The sequence below is a fragment of the Brassica napus genome, assembly GCF_020379485.1.
Source record: "Brassica napus cultivar Da-Ae chromosome A5 unlocalized genomic scaffold, Da-Ae chrA05_Random_34, whole genome shotgun sequence".
NCBI classification, from domain to species: Eukaryota; Viridiplantae; Streptophyta; class Magnoliopsida; order Brassicales; family Brassicaceae; genus Brassica; species Brassica napus.
Genome location: NW_026014030.1, coordinates 17,397 through 38,106, shown reverse-complemented (window position 1 = coordinate 38,106; position 20,710 = coordinate 17,397). Strand labels below are relative to the sequence as shown.

The 20,710-nt window shown below is 30.6% G+C and overlaps 3 protein-coding genes across 4 annotated transcripts; all 3 read right to left on the bottom strand.

Annotated features, from left to right (window-relative positions):
* Nucleotides 1-6,763: 6,763 nt before the first annotated feature.
* On the bottom strand, nucleotides 6,764-9,268 carry LOC125575629 (vascular-related unknown protein 1-like). 2 transcript variants are annotated; one of them, XM_048770542.1, is made up of 3 exons: nucleotides 7,720-9,268; nucleotides 7,395-7,466; nucleotides 6,764-7,136 (listed from the first exon to the last, which is right to left on the bottom strand). In XM_048770542.1, exons 1-3 carry the CDS (start codon nucleotides 8,122-8,124, stop codon nucleotides 6,954-6,956), a joined length of 660 nt encoding a protein of 219 aa, XP_048626499.1. In that variant the 5' UTR covers nucleotides 8,125-9,268; the 3' UTR covers nucleotides 6,764-6,953. The 2 variants fall into 2 exon arrangements, with proteins under 2 accessions (XP_048626499.1, XP_048626500.1); XM_048770543.1 differs by lacking the exon at nucleotides 7,395-7,466.
* Nucleotides 9,269-9,444: 176 nt separating this feature from the next.
* LOC125594285 (septum-promoting GTP-binding protein 1-like) lies at nucleotides 9,445-11,618 on the bottom strand. The gene is made up of 5 exons (XM_048770541.1): nucleotides 11,083-11,618; nucleotides 10,616-10,739; nucleotides 10,420-10,516; nucleotides 10,288-10,327; nucleotides 9,445-10,017 (listed from the first exon to the last, which is right to left on the bottom strand). The coding sequence occupies exons 1-5, from the start codon at nucleotides 11,431-11,433 to the stop codon at nucleotides 9,769-9,771; spliced, it is 861 nt and encodes a 286-aa protein (XP_048626498.1). The 5' UTR covers nucleotides 11,434-11,618; the 3' UTR covers nucleotides 9,445-9,768.
* A 4,184-nt stretch (nucleotides 11,619-15,802) lies between these two features.
* Nucleotides 15,803-16,343, bottom strand: LOC125594284. Its single transcript, XM_048770540.1, has 2 exons — nucleotides 16,011-16,343; nucleotides 15,803-15,895 (listed from the first exon to the last, which is right to left on the bottom strand). The coding sequence occupies exons 1-2, from the start codon at nucleotides 16,341-16,343 to the stop codon at nucleotides 15,803-15,805; spliced, it is 426 nt and encodes a 141-aa protein (XP_048626497.1).
* Between the last annotated feature and the right edge of the window lie 4,367 nt (nucleotides 16,344-20,710).

Sequence of the window (20,710 nt, the reverse complement as noted above, 5' to 3'; positions counted from 1 at the left end):
TAAGTAAACGTAAACCACTCCGCAGACGCAAACACTGAGAAGAAGAGCTTATACACCACTCCCAATAAAGATACACTCTCGAGAACACTAACACATCAAACTAGAGGAGAGAGTTAATATAATGTCAAACACGTGCCACCATTACTGAAGCACTCCAACCAGATCTACAAGAAAACTAGATCCAACGAGTGATTCACTCTTAAAGACAATTATGCTCTCTCTCTCCCCTTTGTCGCCTCGCCGAAACTCGAGTACATAACACTAACCACTAGGCGAAATAAAGCTAAGCAAAGAGGAAAGGGAGAGCAGAAAGCCTCCGACGACCACGCGCACAATCTCCGATCAGCGGAAAAAAAAAACAGAACCGATTAGAAAAAAATTGGATGAGAAAAGTTGGACCTTTTCGTTTAAGAGAGAAAATCTTTCCATTTTTTTTCTCTCTCTATATATATATATATATATATATATATATTATATTGAGGTGCAGCTATATTCATGTTGTTCGGTGTAACTGATGAGGATTTGCGTCAAAATAGTTGAGGTAGACATATAGTCGGTTGTTGTATTGACATAAAATGTATCGATTCATTCATCTTGTTATAACTTTTAATTTGTAATCAAACCAAAACCTCAATGCATGATATGAGACACATTAATTGTCGAATGTAAACGGAATCAACCTTGACAATAAAGCAAAACGTTGGGCACTCTGCACATGGGATTAGCTAACATAACTTAAGAAGATTAGTGATATTAATTATCCTTACTAGATTTTGACCCGTGCAACCGCACGGGTGTTTATTTCACTTTTCTATACATAAATTATTGTTTTAGAACATAAGTGGTATGTTACAAAAAAAAAAAAAGAACATAAGTGGTATATATTTTTAATGTTAATCATATACATAAATATTTATATAACTATTTCAAATACAATAATTTTATAATTTACATGTTATAATTAATTAATTGTTTAAACCTTATGTATTTACCACTTATTATTATATATTTATCTTATTGTATTTGCATTTAGTTATTAAGCAAATAATATATTCATGATAAAATATATTTAAAAATATTTTGTATTTAATTTATGCTAAATTCTGACCCGTATTTCAAAACTGGATTTCTTTTTACCAATATTTTTATGCTTATTCATTTTAGATATTTATTATTGTATATATAAAAGTGTAAGATATGTTAATTTTTAGACATGTATTATATAGTTTGTTAATTTTAAGCCGTTCTATCATCATATTATATTTTAAATAAATAGTTTATATTTATGAAAATAAAATTTATAAATTTATCAATTGAATATAATTTTATCATATTTATTTTAGTATAATAATTATATTTTAACGTGATCATGACTATAATTTATTTATTTTTATTTCTAAACAATAACTTAAAATACATTAAGTTATTGTTTAAATATTACACAGATTTATTAGAATTTTTAAAATATAATATATAAATATATATTATATTTAAAATGAAAATATATTATGATTAAAGTAGTTACAAAGATTTTATATTATTAACTTTAAAGAAATACATGTATTATATAGTTTGATAATGTTAACCCATCTTACCAACATATTAGATTTTATTTTTGAACATAAATATTTTATAATTACGAAAATAAAATATATAAATATATAAATTTAATACAATTTTATTATATTTAGCTCAATATAATAATTTTAATTTAATATGATTGATTATGATTATATAATAACTAAAATGTTATAGATTTTTTTATTTTTCATTTTATATAATTGAATATATTAATGTATAATAATATTTTAAACTAATTTCGAAATTAGTGAAAATATTTAAATATAATTTCGAAAATGAAGATCTTGTAAAAATCTTTTTAAACAGATTTGTTAGAATTTTAAAATAAATATATTTATATTTAAAATGAAAAGATATCAAAAGATACTATGATTAAAATATTTTAAAAATTATATTTATTATTAGTCTGAATTAAAATATAGTATGAATTTCTATGAATAGGTCCATTAGGTCTATTTTTAAAAAAATCACACATGAATCAAGGTTGTGACTTCTGTTTTAATATATAAGATAATTAAACAGCGAAGCAGTGGGGCCATACATCGGACCATCGTAGTCCTAGTTTCAGCTACATTCCTCCCCCGGCAATCACGCTTTTTTTTTCAACGCAATCACACTTTTATTCATTTCTTTTCATTCCTCTTTTTTTTTTTAATTTTTATTATTCTATCCATTTCATATTGTAAGTAGTTTTAAGGAAATTTTTTTTTTTCAAAAATGTAAGAACATCATTAGTGGTTATGTTCCTTCCTGAATCTCTCATCTCTATATTTAATTATAATTTAGAAACTAAATGATTCTCCCTCTGTTTTTATTTGTAAATATTTTTAGTTAAAAGTGTGAACATTAAGAAAACTTTTACTTTTGAAAAAATAGCATATAATACATAAATTCAACCAATATAAAAATATATGAATTATTTGATTGGTTGCACGACATGTAATAAATGTAAAAAGTGTTTTGGATTATGTGAACATCTTACATTGTGAAACAAATATTTTTTTGTTAAAACTACTTATATATCAAAACAGAGGGAGTAAAAGCAAAAAATTAACTAATGACAAAGTGACAACATTAAAGTGAGTCTCTTCAACTTTGTCAAAAGCTTCTTCTTCTTCAACAATTGTTTATCTCTCTTTTCTCTAAGTAGTTTTCATATTTTTAGGTAACTTTTACATTTATTGAATACAATATGACCAATCAAATTAAATAAACTTATTTTTATTGGTTAAATTATATCTAACCTATTTATTATACAATACTTTTGAAAATATAATAATTTCTTAATATTTGTGCTTTTAGTCAAAACTACTTATATTATAGAACAAAGGGAGTATTTTTTTATCTGATTATACCAGGATGATGCATTCTTGTTACATCGAACAAGATGAATCCAGTTCTCATTATGAATTTTTGTTTCATTTACAAGTAGAGATGTTTACATGCATCTAAAAGCCTTATTATTTGTAGAGAAACTTTAGTGTAAACCTTTTGAGATATCCATTAATAAAATTTTATGTTTGTAATAAAAATAATTAATAATATAATTTGGTATTGAAAAATTCAGATGTGGATGTTTTAAATATCTGACTGCAGGTATGTAATTGGAACGAGAATATGAAAGCCATTACTACTAACAACATAGGTTTCTTCATAGATCTCAAATTTGTCCAAATGTCATGTTATATTTACTTATTTTTAAATTGTAGTGGGATACATATCTAAATCTTTTATAGTAACACATTTCATTTCGTTAAGTGTCAATATTCGTTTTGGAGATTGTATTCCCCATACTTCTGTGTTTATCTGTGTATGCCATTGACATATATAAACTTTACCGCTGTTAATGATATCAAGTGTACCAATCACTGGCCGTAATTGATCAATTTTTTTAAGAGAAATTAATATTTTGCATAAAATGTGAAAAAATAATAATTCGAAAACATATTTTAATGAAATGGGAGAGTAACATTTAAGTTATGATCGATAATATTTAGAGTAAATGAGTGAAATATAAAAAGTAGAACTGAGAAGAAAAGAAAAAGTAGGAAAGAGAAGAAAAAAGAGAAAATGGAGTTACTCTTAAATTTTACATATTTATATATTATGTTTATCAGATCAATTATTTTATATTCTATTTAAAGTTTAATTATTTTACAGTTTTTTAAAAATAAAAAATTATATTAGTATTTATGTTTTTTGAGTTTTTAAAATATAAATATATCATATGTATCCTTCAGTTATACTATTCATTATATATGTCATCATTCATACTTTGTTTGAAACCGTTTATTTTAGACGAATCGCAGTTGTTTCGCAGCATGTGTTTTGCTTATATAAACGCAGCTAACTGCTTGTTCCGCACCGCTTAATCCGCTATATTCGAAGCCTAATATTGTTGGTTTAGCAGTTATAACTGACAATAAGTCCTTCTTACCGGTCTTGTTTTGAATGACGCTCCCCATCGTCGATTCAACCTAAAAGGCTGGACCTTATTACTAATATATATAATTTCTGGGAAGTCCTAACCTATACAAATTCTGAGATTTGTTACTACCGATACTTATTTCCAAAAAGATATGTACAGGGTGGTTTACTGCATTTTTTTTGTACACATGGTGGTTTACTGCTATCAAGAATCTTACAGATAACAAAAGTATTTTTAAAATGAAGCCGGCAAGTTAATGACGTGTCTTAAAATATGCAACATGATTGTCATTTTTTTTTTGATCAAAATATGCAACATGATTGTCATTAACAAGAGAGATTGCGTCCCAGAAGCAACTCCAAATGTTATTGGATGAAAATCAAAACGTTATAAGAATCATGCTCATGCATCCTTCTAGTAGTTAACTGAAAAATTCTACATAGACATATATGATCGCATATATATATATATATATATTCAGAGTAGCTAAAAGTAGGTGTTTTAGCAATAGAATGTTCACAGAATTAAGCAAGCTATATCCCTCGTCAAAAACTCTAAATGGCGAATCATTTTATCATTAAAGACAAAAAAAGATAAGAAGAAAAATCAATGAAGCGTTGATGAGATTCTCAAAGGATCTGATTTGACATTATAGATGAAGTTAAAGATATTCATCTTTTATGGGTCTTTTTTCTCATTTGCCATTTTTATCGTTTTTATATTGTAGTTTTTTTTCTTATCGTCGCTCCGATTATATTGGCTAAATTCATTGGACTTTTAAATTAATATTAAAAATGGTGTTTAAAAAAGGATGATTTATCCAATAATATTTTCTCCATTACTGAAAGTAAGATTTTTTAGAGTTTATTCTTGTTCTACAAAAATAGATTTTCTATATTTGTAAGGTACTTTTGTATACTTTTGAAAAATATTAATTGTGAATATTTGGATTGATTAAATTTTATTGGTGGATAGTTATTGAAAAATTTATTGAAAAATAAATTGTAAATTAAATTGTAAACATTTATTATATTCTTAATAAACGTGAAAACTCTAAGAAATCTTATTTTCGGGAACGGAGAGAGTAGTTCGTAATATTTACATGGAAATATGGGAATCTCTACTGAATCATACAATCCCAAATCATAGTTCTTTTACCTTTGATCATATTTTATAACCAATGTTAAGAATGTACGATCAACTTTGCAACATCATATAGAGCTCTTGGAGCATGTTGAGCAGCTGTGAAATTATTGAACTCATTGACACTGAAAATTTGTTTGGTTGTATATAAGATGAAATCCAGAAAGGTTAAGAAGCCCTTTTAACATGCAAACCTATAATTAAAAGCTTCTTAATGAAACTTGAAAGGAACTAATTGAATATACAAATCCATTTTAAACAGCATTTATTATTACATAACTAATTTGATTAGACGCTTCATCTAACACGTCTCGGAACCAAACGGAAAACATCAGATGATTTGTACATAGTCTATATATATATCGCCGAGATATTATTTACCAAATGATTTGTACGTGTATCATCATCACAATCACCCTAAAAATATGATAACATAGCTAACAAAAAAATATGACATAGATCTTTCTTAATTATGACATGAAATAAATTAATTATGACATAATTTAGTTATAGAAATGAATATATAAGGTAATATTTATATTACAAACTTGAAAAAATGAACAAATTAATAACAAAAAAAACTAAAAATATTCATTTATTTATTGGAATTTTATACATTTTCAATGTTTCAAATGAAAATTGTAAATGGTCGGAATGTATTTCTTTATTACATTTAAGTTTTATGAAAAATTACTTTCTATACCGCTCATGTTTATAATTTTATTAAATATAATATATACATGGTATTATAGCTCATGCTTAAGATATAAAATAATAAAATATAGATAAACATATGTAATAGCTTATAGTAGTTTTTATTCTGCAAATAAAACTTCTATGCAAACTACTTATGTTTTATCTACTTTTACAAAAATATTTTTTTTTAAATATATACTATTGCTTTTAAATATTTATATCATTCATTTTAAATAATATCATATATACTATTTACCAATGGATCATTGTTTAAGTCTATAATCACTATAAGACGAAAATAATGGCATAAATCATTAAAAAATTTGATATATCTACTGATCATATAATACAAAAATAAAAACAATATTATATTTTATTATTGTATACAAAATTATTACTTATATTTTTAAAAATTGAATAAAATTAATTAAGTAAAAATAATATAATAAAATATTTTTTTTTAAAGTTATTATGTCTGTGCATGGCGCATGAAAACATTTAGTATATATTTATATATTAGGTGACACTTGTGTGTTCTTGCACATATATAAGCATTTACAAAGTAAAAATTATGATAATTGATTAATACTGTATTTTATTTGTTTTTAAGTTTTAAATCAATTTATTATTTATATGTATGGAAATTGAAGATTGTTTTAACTATTATTATGTTATTAAGATATTTGAGCATATTTAATTATAATTGGATTGCGTCTATCGTTGACTTGTACCATAATTTTTTAGTTCCAATTTGGTTGAACTTTTGTTTAAATTTGTAGTTGCATAATATAATATATATATAGCATAACGTCCTTAATTCACCTAGATTATAACTCTCTCATAATTTTGTAGATGATATAAAAACGTGGGTCTGATTGCGAAAGTTCTTTCAGAAGCTATAGGAGATGGTAGCTCTTAGAAATGCATATGTATACTTTAACATATATCCCAGCGACTTACAATTATATAGATTTAAACATACCATACAAATGTCATTAAGCACATACCAGTGAACATACAACAAGCAAGTATATACAAGATCGATGGGTGCATATATAAACACCGCCAAATTTATAAGGCTGCTTTAATCCGAATTGATTATTAGTCAGAAGCGACCATTAAAGTTAGCCAACGTGGAAATAGGGACGACGCATAATCCTCGACTCCTCAAGTCCATATTATTGTCGTTGATGTTGTTTCCTTCTCTGAGATTCCCCCTCATACTCATATTTTGTCCATCCGCTTCTTGGATTTGGATTTGATGATCCTCCATGCCTCTCGTATTTCTCTATCGATACCATATCAAAACGTACTACGTGTTATATCCCATCAAATATAATCTAAACATAATCATTTAACATTCCTTATAATCAGACAAACAAATATTGAGTTTAGCTAATAAAACCGGGTCAGGCCTGTCTTAATAAAATATTATGCAAAATGAATCTTCTTTCTCTCTTCCTATGAGTTATAATTATATGAGTATACATTTAAAAGGTTAGAAATACTTAAATTTATATGTATGAAATAAAAATTGAGAGATTACCATAACGAAACTAGAAGAGACATAGTAGTCATGTTTTCTAGGTGGCGTCTGGATATGTTCAGACTGACTGACCTGGGATCAATACCATGCATATAATATTACACATTTGCACTACGACAAAGGGAGTTACTACAAAGAAAGATAAATAATGAAAAAGGAATAAGTAATAATTGGAGGTAAATAATCAATCATATTTTAAAATCTAATTAAAACATATAAACCATTTATAGATTAACCAAAAGAAGAAAAAACAAAAGAAATTTTATGGATTAAAATTCCAACCACAAATCACGTTTTAATTGGATTATGTTAACTAGTATCAAACCTTAGGGCTATTAACCGGAGAGCTAGCCGTGTCCTCCAAAGAATCATCCTCACAAATCTTCTTGGTTCTTGCTTTCCCAAACTTCAACTTCGCCGAAAATTTAACTGAAAAACTCTTGCCGGAAAAGGCATCAGTGGCGGCATCTGAGACCAGAGAAGGAGAGACGCCAAGAAGCGAACACGAACTCTTGTCTTGATGATCGCTATCTTCGCGGTGATTTCTGTATTGTTTTGAGAAATCTTCGAGATAAGTTGTCCATCCACTCTCCTCTTGATGATCACTAGCATGATGATCAATATCAACATCATCATCGTGATTATCTAAAGGGGCGTGATTTTGTACATAAGAGTTACAAGAGAATGACATCATGTGGGAGAAAGGAGGAATTACAACCCAAACTAACATCGAATAATTCTTCAAGTGGTTGCGTTGGGTATATATAGGTCGTTATTTTTTCATGGTATTTAAAAAAGGCGAAATAAAATTAATTGGATAGATAACAATCGGAATCTTGATGTAGTCATCACATGGGCCCCAAAGCGTTGTTCAAAATTATATGGAGAACTAAAAGCCGACGACGGACTTCTGAGGAAGTGTGAGATTAAGCCATCTTCAGAAAGTATGTTTAAGTTCCAGTATAACTCTCGTAATTTTTTGTGTAAAAGTGATATATAAGTCCATTTTATTGTTCCGAAAGAAAAAACCTTTGCATATATATGGATAAAATATTATAATATTTGGATTTATATTCTTTGGCCGATCGATAAATGTGGTTAATAATACAGTCATATAAGTAGTAAGCAAAACATTTACATTTTTTCTTCCAATGAGGATGTTTTAGACTTAAGATTTATATGATTTTATTCTTTTCAATGATGCTTTTATCAATTATTTTAACCCATTAATAAGCTTAGATGAGATTTGACCCAAAGTATAGTTGATTTGCAGGCATTTATTTAAATTTTAGCTGAGACATTGCTTTCCACCAAATGCATTTATGCAAGTTAAAAACATTGAACCAAAAAATAATAATATTGGTAGTACTGATATAGTATACGTTTATGTAAAAATATTTCATGATGTCGAATCAAACTTAGACAAAACAACACTAAACCACGATGATTACAAAAACTAATTTTATAAATTAAATCAAAATCCATAAAGGGTTGGCCATCTGATTTTTTTGGCCTTGCTAGTTCAAAGAATAATTAAATAGTTCAAAACCAAAATTCTTAAAAGGGAAATAATTTGATGTATCTTGATTAATTTGTAACCCTAATACAAGCTATATTTAAGAGGGGGGGAGGTATGTTATGTTCGTTGAACTTGAGCAATTTGATGTTGCGTGAGAATGGCAACTTCGAATAAAGTTGACCCTTTTTGTTATAACGTTTAGCCGTTACAAAAAGATGATGACACTTGAAAGTTGAAACTATTGGATGTGTTATGTGCAGAAATGTCGTCAGCTTAAAGATAGAGAGCACTTTATAGGGGATATTCGTGTAATAACTATTTTAGTGGTGATGACAAAAAAGAAAAAAAAACTATTTTAGTGGTAAACATTAGAGAGTGACTTTGAAGTTTTTGTACTTAATAAAGTGATATATTCACAGATTTTTTTATTTTTTTATTTTTTATATATTTCGACTAGATCACTTTATTATTTTACTTAAAATAAAGTAGCTATATAATGGAGTTCAGTTCTATGCTAATGATACTTTACTATAGAAAAAAAAATTAGAACACTATTTAGAATTTACTGGAACCAAATGTCTCCGGTGGTTATCGAAAGAAAGATTACAAAAGAATCAAGAAAAAATTCACGACTTCTCTTTTTTTCTGCTCTTGCCACTTTTCTCTCAATACCTTTTTCTTTTTTTTTTCTTGATGTTTGTTTTAAAAGAAACATATAATATTGAAGAATGCGGGCGAAATCTCCGCCGCATCATGTCTCCATGCTTTATAGACGGCTAGAAACGGTGGTCCGATCAATCACAAGGCGGTGGTGAATGAAAAATATATATACCTACATATATGTTTTGGAAGATGCTAGAAGTCAATGAGTGGTTCACCAATGGTGAGATTCCGCTCCACAGTCCATGGTAAGTCGAAGAGCTTCGCCGTGACAAACTTGAAGATCTTATTTACGTTTATGTTGTATGAAGCACTCGAGAAGAAGAGCGTCGCGTTTAGCGCCTTCGCGTAGGTTCTCGCCTGGCTAGCAATAGTCCATTGAAGATCAATAGGAAGCTGAATGAACTCATCAAATTTGGTTCCTACCATAACTGGAATCGCCGTCTACATATAATATAACATAAAACAGCATAAATGTGTTGCTTTGCCTCATCAACAAACTATAGATTTAACTTAAAATGTTTATGGCACACTAAATCTCAGAATCAGGCCTTCAAGTAAATTTAAATCTTACACATGAGTTCTATAACTCGATTTGGATTCAAAACTCTGAATTAAACCTATTTTGATTAATCAACAATTCAGAATCCACATACCAAGACTAATTATAAAGAGACTGAATTGGTAATGATAGTGATATGTTTGAGATCTCACCTGATTAGACATTCTAGCTTGTTGATACCAGCTGATTACACTGCATAATGATAAAGATAAAGGAAGAATTTAGCTTCAAATTCAGAATAATTTATCAAAATTAATGTTTCAAAGCCTTAATAGTAAAATCACCTGTTAAGTGTGCAACGACTAGTTAGATCGAACATGAAGAGAATAGCTACAGAGTCCTTGCAAGCTGTGGGTATTAGATCCCGTGATCTCTCAGCTCCTGCAAAATGTTCAAAAATAAAAATCTAATTAAGCTAACTAATCGTCCACCAAATCACATCGTAGTAACAAATAGTCGTAATGTTATTTAATTGATTACCTTCTAGTTCCCAGATACTGTAGGAGATGCGAGCACCTCCCATGGATAACATCTTGTCCGTACAACTGATCCCTTTGTCCAATATTCTCATTTCAACTTCTTTATCTTCACCAACATATTTGGCCTTCATAATCAAAAATCACTTGTTAATATTTTTAAAATTCCCGACTTTATTTCTACCACTGGAAATAGATATTGATTATATGCTTTTTTATCGATCGTTGAAATTAGTTTTTCGAAATTTTGTTTTCAAAAATAACATTACGTATGAAATAAAATTTGAACCGGGAACACAATAGACTAATCAGTTATATATATTACAGACCAAACTAAAGTGACTACCAACACTTTAGTTTGATTGATATCTTAGAAATCAAACGTCTGAATTTTAGTGACTTTTGTATGATTATGACTTCTAATATTCGAAATTTCGAAACAGACGTAAGTGGATTTTTTTGTATACTAACCAGGAAGCAAGTTTTTCCGATCTCGGGATCTCCTAAGAGGCTGATTTTGAGAGAAACCAGATCAGAATCCGATCTCCGGTGAATATTATCGTGTTCGCGTACCGATATGCGGCGTACGGCCTCACCGCCAGAGGCATCAAGGGAGGTGATCGGAGGAGGTTGAGGACGAGAGACAGAGGGAGAAGGAGTGGCGGCGCGTGACAGCAAAAGATATCTCCGTGATTTTCTGGGAGCGCAAGCGACGATTCTGCTCCAGAGAAGACGCGTGAATCGACGGAGAATCAAAATCCGACGGTTCACTCTGTTCTTGAGATTGTTTAGTCGAACGATCTTAAGACAGGACTGAGCCATTCTTGTGACAGATTATAAGAATCTAAAAATATAGAAGATAAAAAGGAAGAAGAAGAAGAAGAAGGCAGCTTCAAGAAGATCTGATGATGGCCAGAGAGAAGCTGATTGGTTCCATATTGGCCATGAAAAAGGAAAGAAGAGAGAGAAGCAATATTACGTGAAAGCTTTTTAGGTTTCTGTGTGTTCGTCATTTTTTTCCGAAGGGACGACGACACACTTAAAAGCTTTTTTTAATTATTATTAATTAACATTTTAATTAAAGTTTACTTAATTTATTGGGGTGTTTTGAATTTCTTTTTGGTAGGCAACGAACTTTTCTGGTGAGAATGAGAAAAGGAGGTGGGGAGATTTTTCGGATGTGACGACCACATACATAATTTTCTGGGCCTACGTTGACCTTTAAATTTATGTAACGAAAACGACCTAACAATCAGTCAGATCTTACGTGCTTTGCAAATTCTCTGCTGATATTTTCTACATCTTTTTTAGCCTGATTACTTTGACAAATTGAAAAACTACAACACAAGTTTCTAGCATTTAAAAAAAAACACTATATGCAGAATTGGATAATATTTTTTGCTAAAAGTCTTGTGAAGAAAATAATCTATTATTAGTTTGTGGTGTTGCTAGTTGTTGAGTTAATGATTTAGCGAAAATAGATTCTATGTTATTGAAATATTCGTACTTTTTAATGATTTATAACAAGCTTTTAATGGCTCAGAGAACGATTTTTGTTAAAAATGGGAAAGCCCAAAGTTTGTAAGATGAAATGTTATTTTTTAAATTATTTAAAATATTAGAGCAATGTGATGAGTTCATTTCAGATTCGGCAACAAAGCATGCAATGATGTGTGTCTTTAAACTTGTCTTTATGTACCCACCACATGTGAGTAATGTTCTTGGATGATTACACAATTGTGGGTTTCTTCCTATAATTTCGATATATTGAATCACAAGTTGAATTGATATAGAAAACAAGTTTCAAGATTCTCTCGACATGATCAATATATTACAAGAATAAACAAACCATATGATATTGAAGAAATCAAATGCTGTTGATTTCATTCGATTTTAAAAGGTTTCGTTCAATGATGAATTTTGGGTTAATAATTGAGACCCACGTGAATTTTAAAACCACGTTAATAAACAAAATAGCCAACTCAAAGACATGCCTCCGACCACTGTGGCTCTGTTTTTAATTTATTTAAACCTAATTGCATTATCGTCTAGTGGCTGCTAACTTTTTCGTTTTTGAATGATTTAATAAAGTTTGAGATTATCTTTTTGGTAATCTTATATTAACCTTTCTAAATCAAATAATTGCATCTTTCACCACCAGTGCTCAACGTTTGATGCACCACCATGCCCAACTTTCCAACTTTTGTTCTCTTTTTGACATAAAATAGGGAGTTGAAATTATTATCAAAAGCTTGCAGTTTCTTATATCGCGCGTCGTATGTACAGGGCTGGTCCGCGAATCCAAAAAATAATGCCCCATATATATGACAAATGTTTTTTTCTGACAGAACCATTGATCAATTGTGAATAACCACGTTTTAGTTGGTTTGTATTCCATTGACAGTTGCACAAAAAAAAAAAATTCCATTGACAATTCATTTGATTGATTCTTAATTCTATCTTTTTTTTAAAGAATAAGAAGAAGACCATAAATTGTATAATATATCAATTATCAATACATATGATAAAAGGTTAACATTAACACTAATTTCATTTTGAGAAATGTCTCATAGAATATTAGAAACCCAATTTAGGATATTTCGAAAAATGAAGAAATAGAGAAAACGTGAACATGTGGGAGACTGTGGAGGGGGGAGGGAGGAGAGAGTCAAGAAAAAAAATCAGCTTAAAAAATAATCAGGATTTAATTAGTTAAACTAGATTTTGATCCGCGCTTGAAAAGCGCGGATTTGTTTTTGTAATTAAATATATTTTAAACAAATTTCTATATAAGATAATGTATAAGTTTGAGCACATTTATCCAAAAACACGGACCAATACGTACTAAACTGAAAAACTAAAATTGAACTGAATTGCATAAATAATAGAGCAAACCATATATCTATGACTGAAAAATTGAAACCAAACCGAGAACCAAATGAGTATCTGAATTTTCAAATAAAAATTATATATTTAAAAATATTAATTACATTCAATTTTAAAAACCAAATATCCTAAAAATACTATTTATAAACCGGATAACTCGAAAACTTGAATACCCGAATATTTTTATTTGGTTGATAAAAAATTTAGTTAACCAAAAGTATAAATTATGTATATAATTATTTTTTTTAAAATATATATATAACTATGTTTAATATAACACATAGTATCAAAACTATTTTCAAAATAATATTATGTTTTAAAATAAGTGAATTTTGTTCTAAAACACAATTCTATTGCTAACCTATTTTAAAGTATCAATATAGTGTTAATAAATAACAATGTGTTTTTAAAGTTTTTAGAAGTTATCACTAACCGATTTATAATTGGTTAGACTAAATATTTAACGGAACCAAAGATAAATAGCCATTTTCTGAAAATATAGGAGATGGAAAGATTGAACCGGTTTTATGTAGACCATAATCATATATATGGATTCGTATAGGAACTGGTTTGGTATTAAATGGTACAACCAATTTGGAATATTAAGTTGTGACAAACATCGTTTAGTTTGTGAATGATAATGCTGAAGTGTTCATATATATAACATGGTTAATGAAATCAGTTTAGTTAATAAGATTGGTATAAAATAATGGTTGATCTCTGTAAAAGATGCAATTTTTTTTACAATAGATATTGTATTATGTTTATAGTCTCCGAAGATATTTACTATTAAATAAATCACAAGTAACCATATATACAAATATAGGGTGGACATTATTTAATAATAACACAAAATAATTATGATGGAATAATGTGTATATAGTAAATGTATATGTAGAGAATTAGGTTAGTATCATTTTTTATGACTAATTTGTCTTTAATGAAGAATAATGAAGTTAGTAGTATGAGAAATAATAGGAATTCTAGTTAAATGAAATGGTCTAACTATGACTTGTTTTAAGTAGATTTTTTAGGACTCCTTCTCTTTTAATAGTATTGATAGTTTATTAATAATATATACCATTTTTTTGTCAAACAATAACATATACCATTTAATATAGTGTTGTAGTAAAAGAAACTAAGTTGTTAGAAAAGGTAACTAAACTTATTCATGTCAAATCGTTATTAGTGACTACTATACTATTATCCTGAAGAAAAATAAGACTAAAAGAAAAAGATAATAATATGGGAGCAGGGGTCGAACTCGTTACCAAAAGTCTTGTTATTATAGAAACCAAACCCCTAAGAGCATGAACATTGGTGAACCCCCCGGGGTTCACAAAGATTTTTTAATATTTTTTGGTGAGTCTATGAATAGTTACGAACCTGTATTTGTTGTTTTCTATATTGGTGAACCTCAAGAAGGAGTTCATAGGAATAAAATAATAATATTTATTTTATTTTTTAAAAATTTAAAAATATTCAGAATACATGAATAAAATATTAAAATATATTATAAATATTTTAAAACTTTTTATTCAATACATTAAGAGTAGATTACATAAATCAAGAAATTCAATAACATACAAAGCTTATTCATTTTCATCACCAAACTTTTGCCATATATTTTCCACTAAATCAGCTTTCAAACGAGCATGCTTCTCTGGATCTCGAACTTCTCTGCGCATGCCTAACATATCACCGGCATGAATACTTTCTCTCCGTGTCACCCTCGAACTTCTGCTTGATTCTCTTGACTCGAACTCAGAAGTTACAATTTGAGCATATCCGTGTCATTCGTTCTCTACTATTATATTGTGCAATATGACACAAGTTCTCATTATCTTTCCTATCTTTTCCTTGTCCCATTGTAGAGCTGGGTTTTTAACAATTGCAAACCTCGATTGCAATACTTCAAAAGCCCGTTCGACATCTTTTATGGCGGATTCTTGCTTTTCTGCAAATTTCTCGACTTTAGGACCTTGAGGAAGTGGGATAAATGTTGATCAGTTTGGATAAATTCCGTCAGCAAGATAGTAGGCCATACGATAAGTGTGGTTGTTGACCTTGAACTTAACTTTAGGTGCTCGACCATGTAAGATGTCATCAAAAACAGGTGACCGATCAAGAACATTGATATCATTGAGGGTACCTGGTAAGCCGAAAAATGCGTGCCATATCCAAAGATCTTGTGATGCCACGGCTTCTAAGACAATTGTCGGCTTTCCTGAACCACGTGTGAACTGACCTTTCCAAGCAGTTGGACAGTTTTTCCACTCCCAATGCATACAGTCGATGCTGCCTATCATCCCCGGAAACCCCCGTACCTCTCCAACATCGAGTAATCGTTGAAGATCCTCGACAGTAGGTTTTCGTAGATACTCATCTCCAAACAATTCTATTATTGCATCAGTGAAATTTGCCAAACACAAACGTGATGTACTGTCACCAAGTCGGAGATATTCGTCATATGTATCTCTCGATTGACCATATGCCAGCATACGTATAGCTGCCGTACACTTTTGAAGTGCAGATAGCCCGTTCCTTCCGTGAGCATTTCGTCTTTGCTGAAAGTATGGAACTTCATTACTTATACGTTTGCGAAGGAACAATGGCTTGTTCATTCGAAAACGCCTCCTAAACATTTCCGGTGGGTATGTAGGATTTTCCTTGAAATAATCATTCCATAGTTGATTGTGTCCTTGTTCCTGATCTATGTCGATATAAGCTCGTCTTTTCGGCTTGTTGGCTTGAACCTCAACTATTGAGTCGATGTAATTATCAACTACTTGGTCGACCATTTCTTCTATAGCTTCATCAACTTCATCACTTGATGAGGAAGACATTGTTGATGTTTTCTTCCTAACATGACAAAAGGGGATTTGTAACTAAAATTCTATACACTTTTTCAAAATCAAAAAACTTATTTTCATAATTCTATAAAACTTGTCATAATTATATTTTCTCAACTAAATGTTTTTTTACTTCATCCATATTTTATTTTAACTATAATTCTTTCTAATTTTCCTAATCCATATTTTCTCAACTTAAATTTTTTTTACTTCATCCATATTTTATTTTAACTATAATTCTTTCTAATTTTCATAATCCATATTTTCTTAACAATAATATTTTTTACTTCATCCATATTTTATTTTAACTATAATTCTTTCTAATTTTCCTAATCCATATTTTCTTAACAATATTTTATTTTAACTATAATTCTTTCTAATTTTCATAATCCATATTTTCTCAACTTAATTTTTTTTATTTCATCCATATTTTATTTTAACTATAATTCTTTCTAATTTTCATAATCCATATTTTCTTAACAATAATTTTTTTTACTTCATCCATATTTTATTTTTAACTATAATTCTTTCTAATTTTCATAATCCATATTTTCTTAACAATATTTTATTTTAACTATAATTCTTTCTAATTTTCATAATCCATATTTTCTTAACAATAATTTTTTTACTTCATCCGTATTTTCCTAATCCATATTTTCTTACCTTGATGACTGTTTCTTGTATGTTGTTGAACGTAGTTGTTGTAGTTTGTTGTTTGTAGGTCACGGACTTCACTCGATCAAGAACATGCTAGTTGAAGGTAGTTGTTGTAGTTTGTTGTATGTTGTTTGTTGTTGAATGTTCGTGTTGTAGTGAGAAAAGAAACAACAGCAAGACAAACAGAAGAGAAGACGGTGAAACAAGAGCAACACAGACAAGAGTGACAAAAGGAAGAGAAAGAAATGGAAGATAACTTTGATTATAAAGCAGAGAGTAGAGACATCGTTTATATAGAGAGACATAGAGTATAATACATATTTTGACATAGTACATCCGTGATCTGGTTTAGTACATCCGTGAATCAAGTTCAGAGTTACAAGAAAAACATAATACATAGAGAGACATAGTACATGAGTGACCTGCAGTGTAGAAAGAAACAAAACCTACACTTTCCCGTGATTAAACCGCAAACAACTACCTGAACTTCCAACCCGTGACCTGCAACACTGTCACCTCCAACCCGTGACCTGCAAAAGAAAAGATACCATAATCAGTAAAGCAAAGCAAGGAAATACACATCAACTACACATCAACTACACATCAAGGCAAACAAGTTCATACACAATAGACATCAAAGCATTTCAGAGATGAGTTTATTCTTGAGAGCCACTTCATTATCAGAAAGTGTGTATATGTTTTTGGCTAACAAACGATCAAGGATCTTTTGTCTGGAAATGGTATTTTTCTCAGCTAGGATGCTATGTATATGATCATAAGCTGCTTCATTTGGCTTCTTGCGTTTAGCAGCTTTGCTAGCCTTAACACCAGGAGGCCTAACCTCTTCCTCCTCAGGCACCGCCTCCGCACCAGCTTCCTTCATTTTCTCCTTCGGCTGAGAGTGTGACCTCCACTTCTGATCAAACCGAAGTTCCCTCCAGCAATGTTCAAGCGTGAACTTGACATTGAGTCATTGAAATAGATGTCATGCGCAGTCTTCATGACATCATTTTTACTTTGCCCACTCGCTTGCTCCTTCAGAGCGGTTTCATGGCAACCCACAAACCTGCAGACCTCTTCATTCACCCTTCCCCACCTCTGCTTACATTGACCCCACTCTCGAGGAAGGGAGCCAATGAGCTGAGGACTAGAATTGAAATACGCCTCTATTCTCTTCCAAAAAAGCCCCTAACTTCTGTTCATTACTCACTATCGGATCTTTGCTGGTGTTCAACCAAGCACTGATCAGCACAAGGTCTTCTTTGGTTGACCACTTTCTCCTTTCCGCTGGTTTAACTAACCCGGGAGAGTTAACAGCAGCCTCAGCAGAGTCAACGTCTATTGGTGGACTGCTCTGCGAAGCTAAGAGGTTAACAAACCCGGGCACGTGAAGGGAAAAAGGGTCCATGTTTGAGGGTTTCGTGTTTTTGGTTTGGTTTGGTGTTAAAATGTTTCTGTAATTTTTTAGGGTGGAGTTACTATGTTTTTAAACAAGTTTTTACGTGTGAAAAGAGATAAAATTTAACTAACTATACCAACCAAAATTCATTACAGAACTACTACATACGAATGAGCAGTCAATAGACATCAAATCAGACGAAAAAACATCAAGTTATTACGTTTGAAAAGAGAGAAAATTAAACTATCTCTACCAACCTAAGTACAATTCAACATTAATCACAGCAACCAACCAACCAACAATTAATGTGTGGATTTTATAATATCTACTTGTACTTCTAGTTCTCGTACTAGTTTCGTTGTAGTTTAGTTTAGTTTATGTCTAGTTCTAGTTCTTGTCGTTATACTTTTGTTCTACTTCTAGTCCTACGTCTACTTCAATCAAGAGATAACAATGACCATAGATATAGTTTAGCTGACTCTAACCTTTCGTTGTCAATCAAAGCAGACCTTCTCGAGGGAATGGACCTGCACAGTGAGGTCATAGACCTGCTCATTGAGTGAATTAACATGTTCCTGGACATGGAAAAAGTATAGGACATTTGTGTTAGTAACTGTAATACAAATACAAGGAAAAAAAAATTACAGCGATGAAAGAGCTACAAATGTTTGACTAACCTCAAGTCTCTCAATCTGTTTACTAAGATTGGACACCCCCAGCATCATCTGCTCAGCCTCCTCCACCCGTTTAGTTAGCCTCTCGAGCTCCTCCTGCACACCTATCACCCAAGGCTGACGATAATGGAGTCCATCAGCCTTGGTTACAACATCAAGAATGATCAGATATACAACTTACAGTATAGAACATAAAGAATGATCAGATTATGATATACAACTTAAAGTGAAGTTTAACAGAGGAGACTTTACCTCGTAGTTTCTGCAGGTGAAGAACCACTTCCCAGGAAGAGTGTCGTAGTCTTCCTTCCCGCGAACCTCGTTAATGAGTCTCCCACCACATGGACACCTTTTAGGAATACCGTACTCAGAATCCGCCACGAAACTTAACATGTTGATGTGTTCTTGTTGCCTCTTTGAATGTCTTCTATCTTCTTGCGGATCCATCTGTCAAATAATTCAAGATTTTGTCAAATAATTACTCGTAAACCACAATCACGATCTACAACCCTAAACCCATCACTCGATTTAAACCATTAAACGAAACCCATCACTCGATTTATAAACATTACTCGAAAACCCTAACTGGATTTGAAATCTCAGAAAAAAGAACCCTAAAACAAACCACAGTCACGATCTACAACCCTTTATCGAAACCCATATATCGATTTAGAACCCTTACTCGAAACCCCCAAATTTTTTCGAAAATCGATTAATTGCTTCCCACCCCAAAATCGACCCAAAAAAGCTGTAAAACTACAAGATACTAACCTACGCTCGTGGATAGAAGAGCTCGTCGTCGATTACGTCGAGAAAATCGCCGGGAGTCGTCGTCGCACGAAAAGTCGCCTCTCACGGCGAAACCCTAGTATTTTCAGAGAAAGGGGGAAATGAGAAAAAACACGACGTGGCCCGACTTTCCTCGTCGTCAACGCGGAAACGCTTGATCAACCAGCACACGACACGTGGCAAAATCCGCCCCTTACGGGTTCATGCGCAAGGCCCGCTTCATCAAGATAATCGCATTTTTCTTTTTTTTTAATCCACCGGGCCTAAGATTTCGAGTCCACGAACCTGTTATAAACCGCTAATGCGGATGGTCTAAGCTAATGTGACTTTATAAAGTCTTGGCGCCCCTTATATTATATAAAGCTGTGGCGTCTAAAGCCACTGCTTCAGGTGCTTTATCCCAGGGTCGGCACTGCTTACGTACATACAAATTGTGCAACTCCGATAGCCGATATATGCCAATATGTCAATATTTTAGAGCATCTCGAAAAGACACTCTAAACTTCAAATATGAAGTTTTTTACTCTCCAAAAAGAAAATTCAAAACTTCAAATTTGAAATTTCATACTTTTATTTGTATTTTGGTCCCTACAATTACATATTATATTTATAATTCATAAATATTTTATTGTTTATTATTTTAATCTTTATAAAAAAGTATATCTCATAAATAATTTTAATTTTGTTTACAAAATTAAAGTTTACACATAAAATTAAATAAAACTTTAAAAGAAGATTTAAAATATTTAAAACTAGATTTAGATAGCAAAAATATACAAAAGAAACTTAACAAAAAAACTTTTTAAAAATTACATGAAGACATAACTATTACACAGATTTAA

Coding starts and splice junctions, on each gene's coding strand:
- LOC125594285 (XM_048770541.1), bottom strand. CDS start 11,433: ATGGCTCAGTCCTGTCTTAAGATCGTTCGACTAAACAATCTCAAGAAC. Junction 10,740..11,082: donor TCGGAAAAACTTGCTTCCTG/GTTAGTATACAA, acceptor TTGATTATGAAG/GCCAAATATGTTGGTGAAGA. Junction 10,517..10,615: donor CAGTATCTGGGAACTAGAAG/GTAATCAATTAA, acceptor AACATTTTGCAG/GAGCTGAGAGATCACGGGAT.
- LOC125594284 (XM_048770540.1), bottom strand. CDS start 16,343: ATGTCTTCCTCATCAAGTGATGAAGTTGATGAAGCTATAGAAGAAATG. Junction 15,896..16,010: donor CTGCACTTCAAAAGTGTACG/GCAGCTATACGT, acceptor ATGCAATAATAG/AATTGTTTGGAGATGAGTAT.
- LOC125575629 (XM_048770542.1), bottom strand. CDS start 8,124: ATGTTAGTTTGGGTTGTAATTCCTCCTTTCTCCCACATGATGTCATTC. Junction 7,467..7,719: donor CTCCGGTTAATAGCCCTAAG/GTTTGATACTAG, acceptor TATTGATCCCAG/GTCAGTCAGTCTGAACATAT. Junction 7,137..7,394: donor TCTCTTCTAGTTTCGTTATG/GTAATCTCTCAA, acceptor TGGTATCGATAG/AGAAATACGAGAGGCATGGA.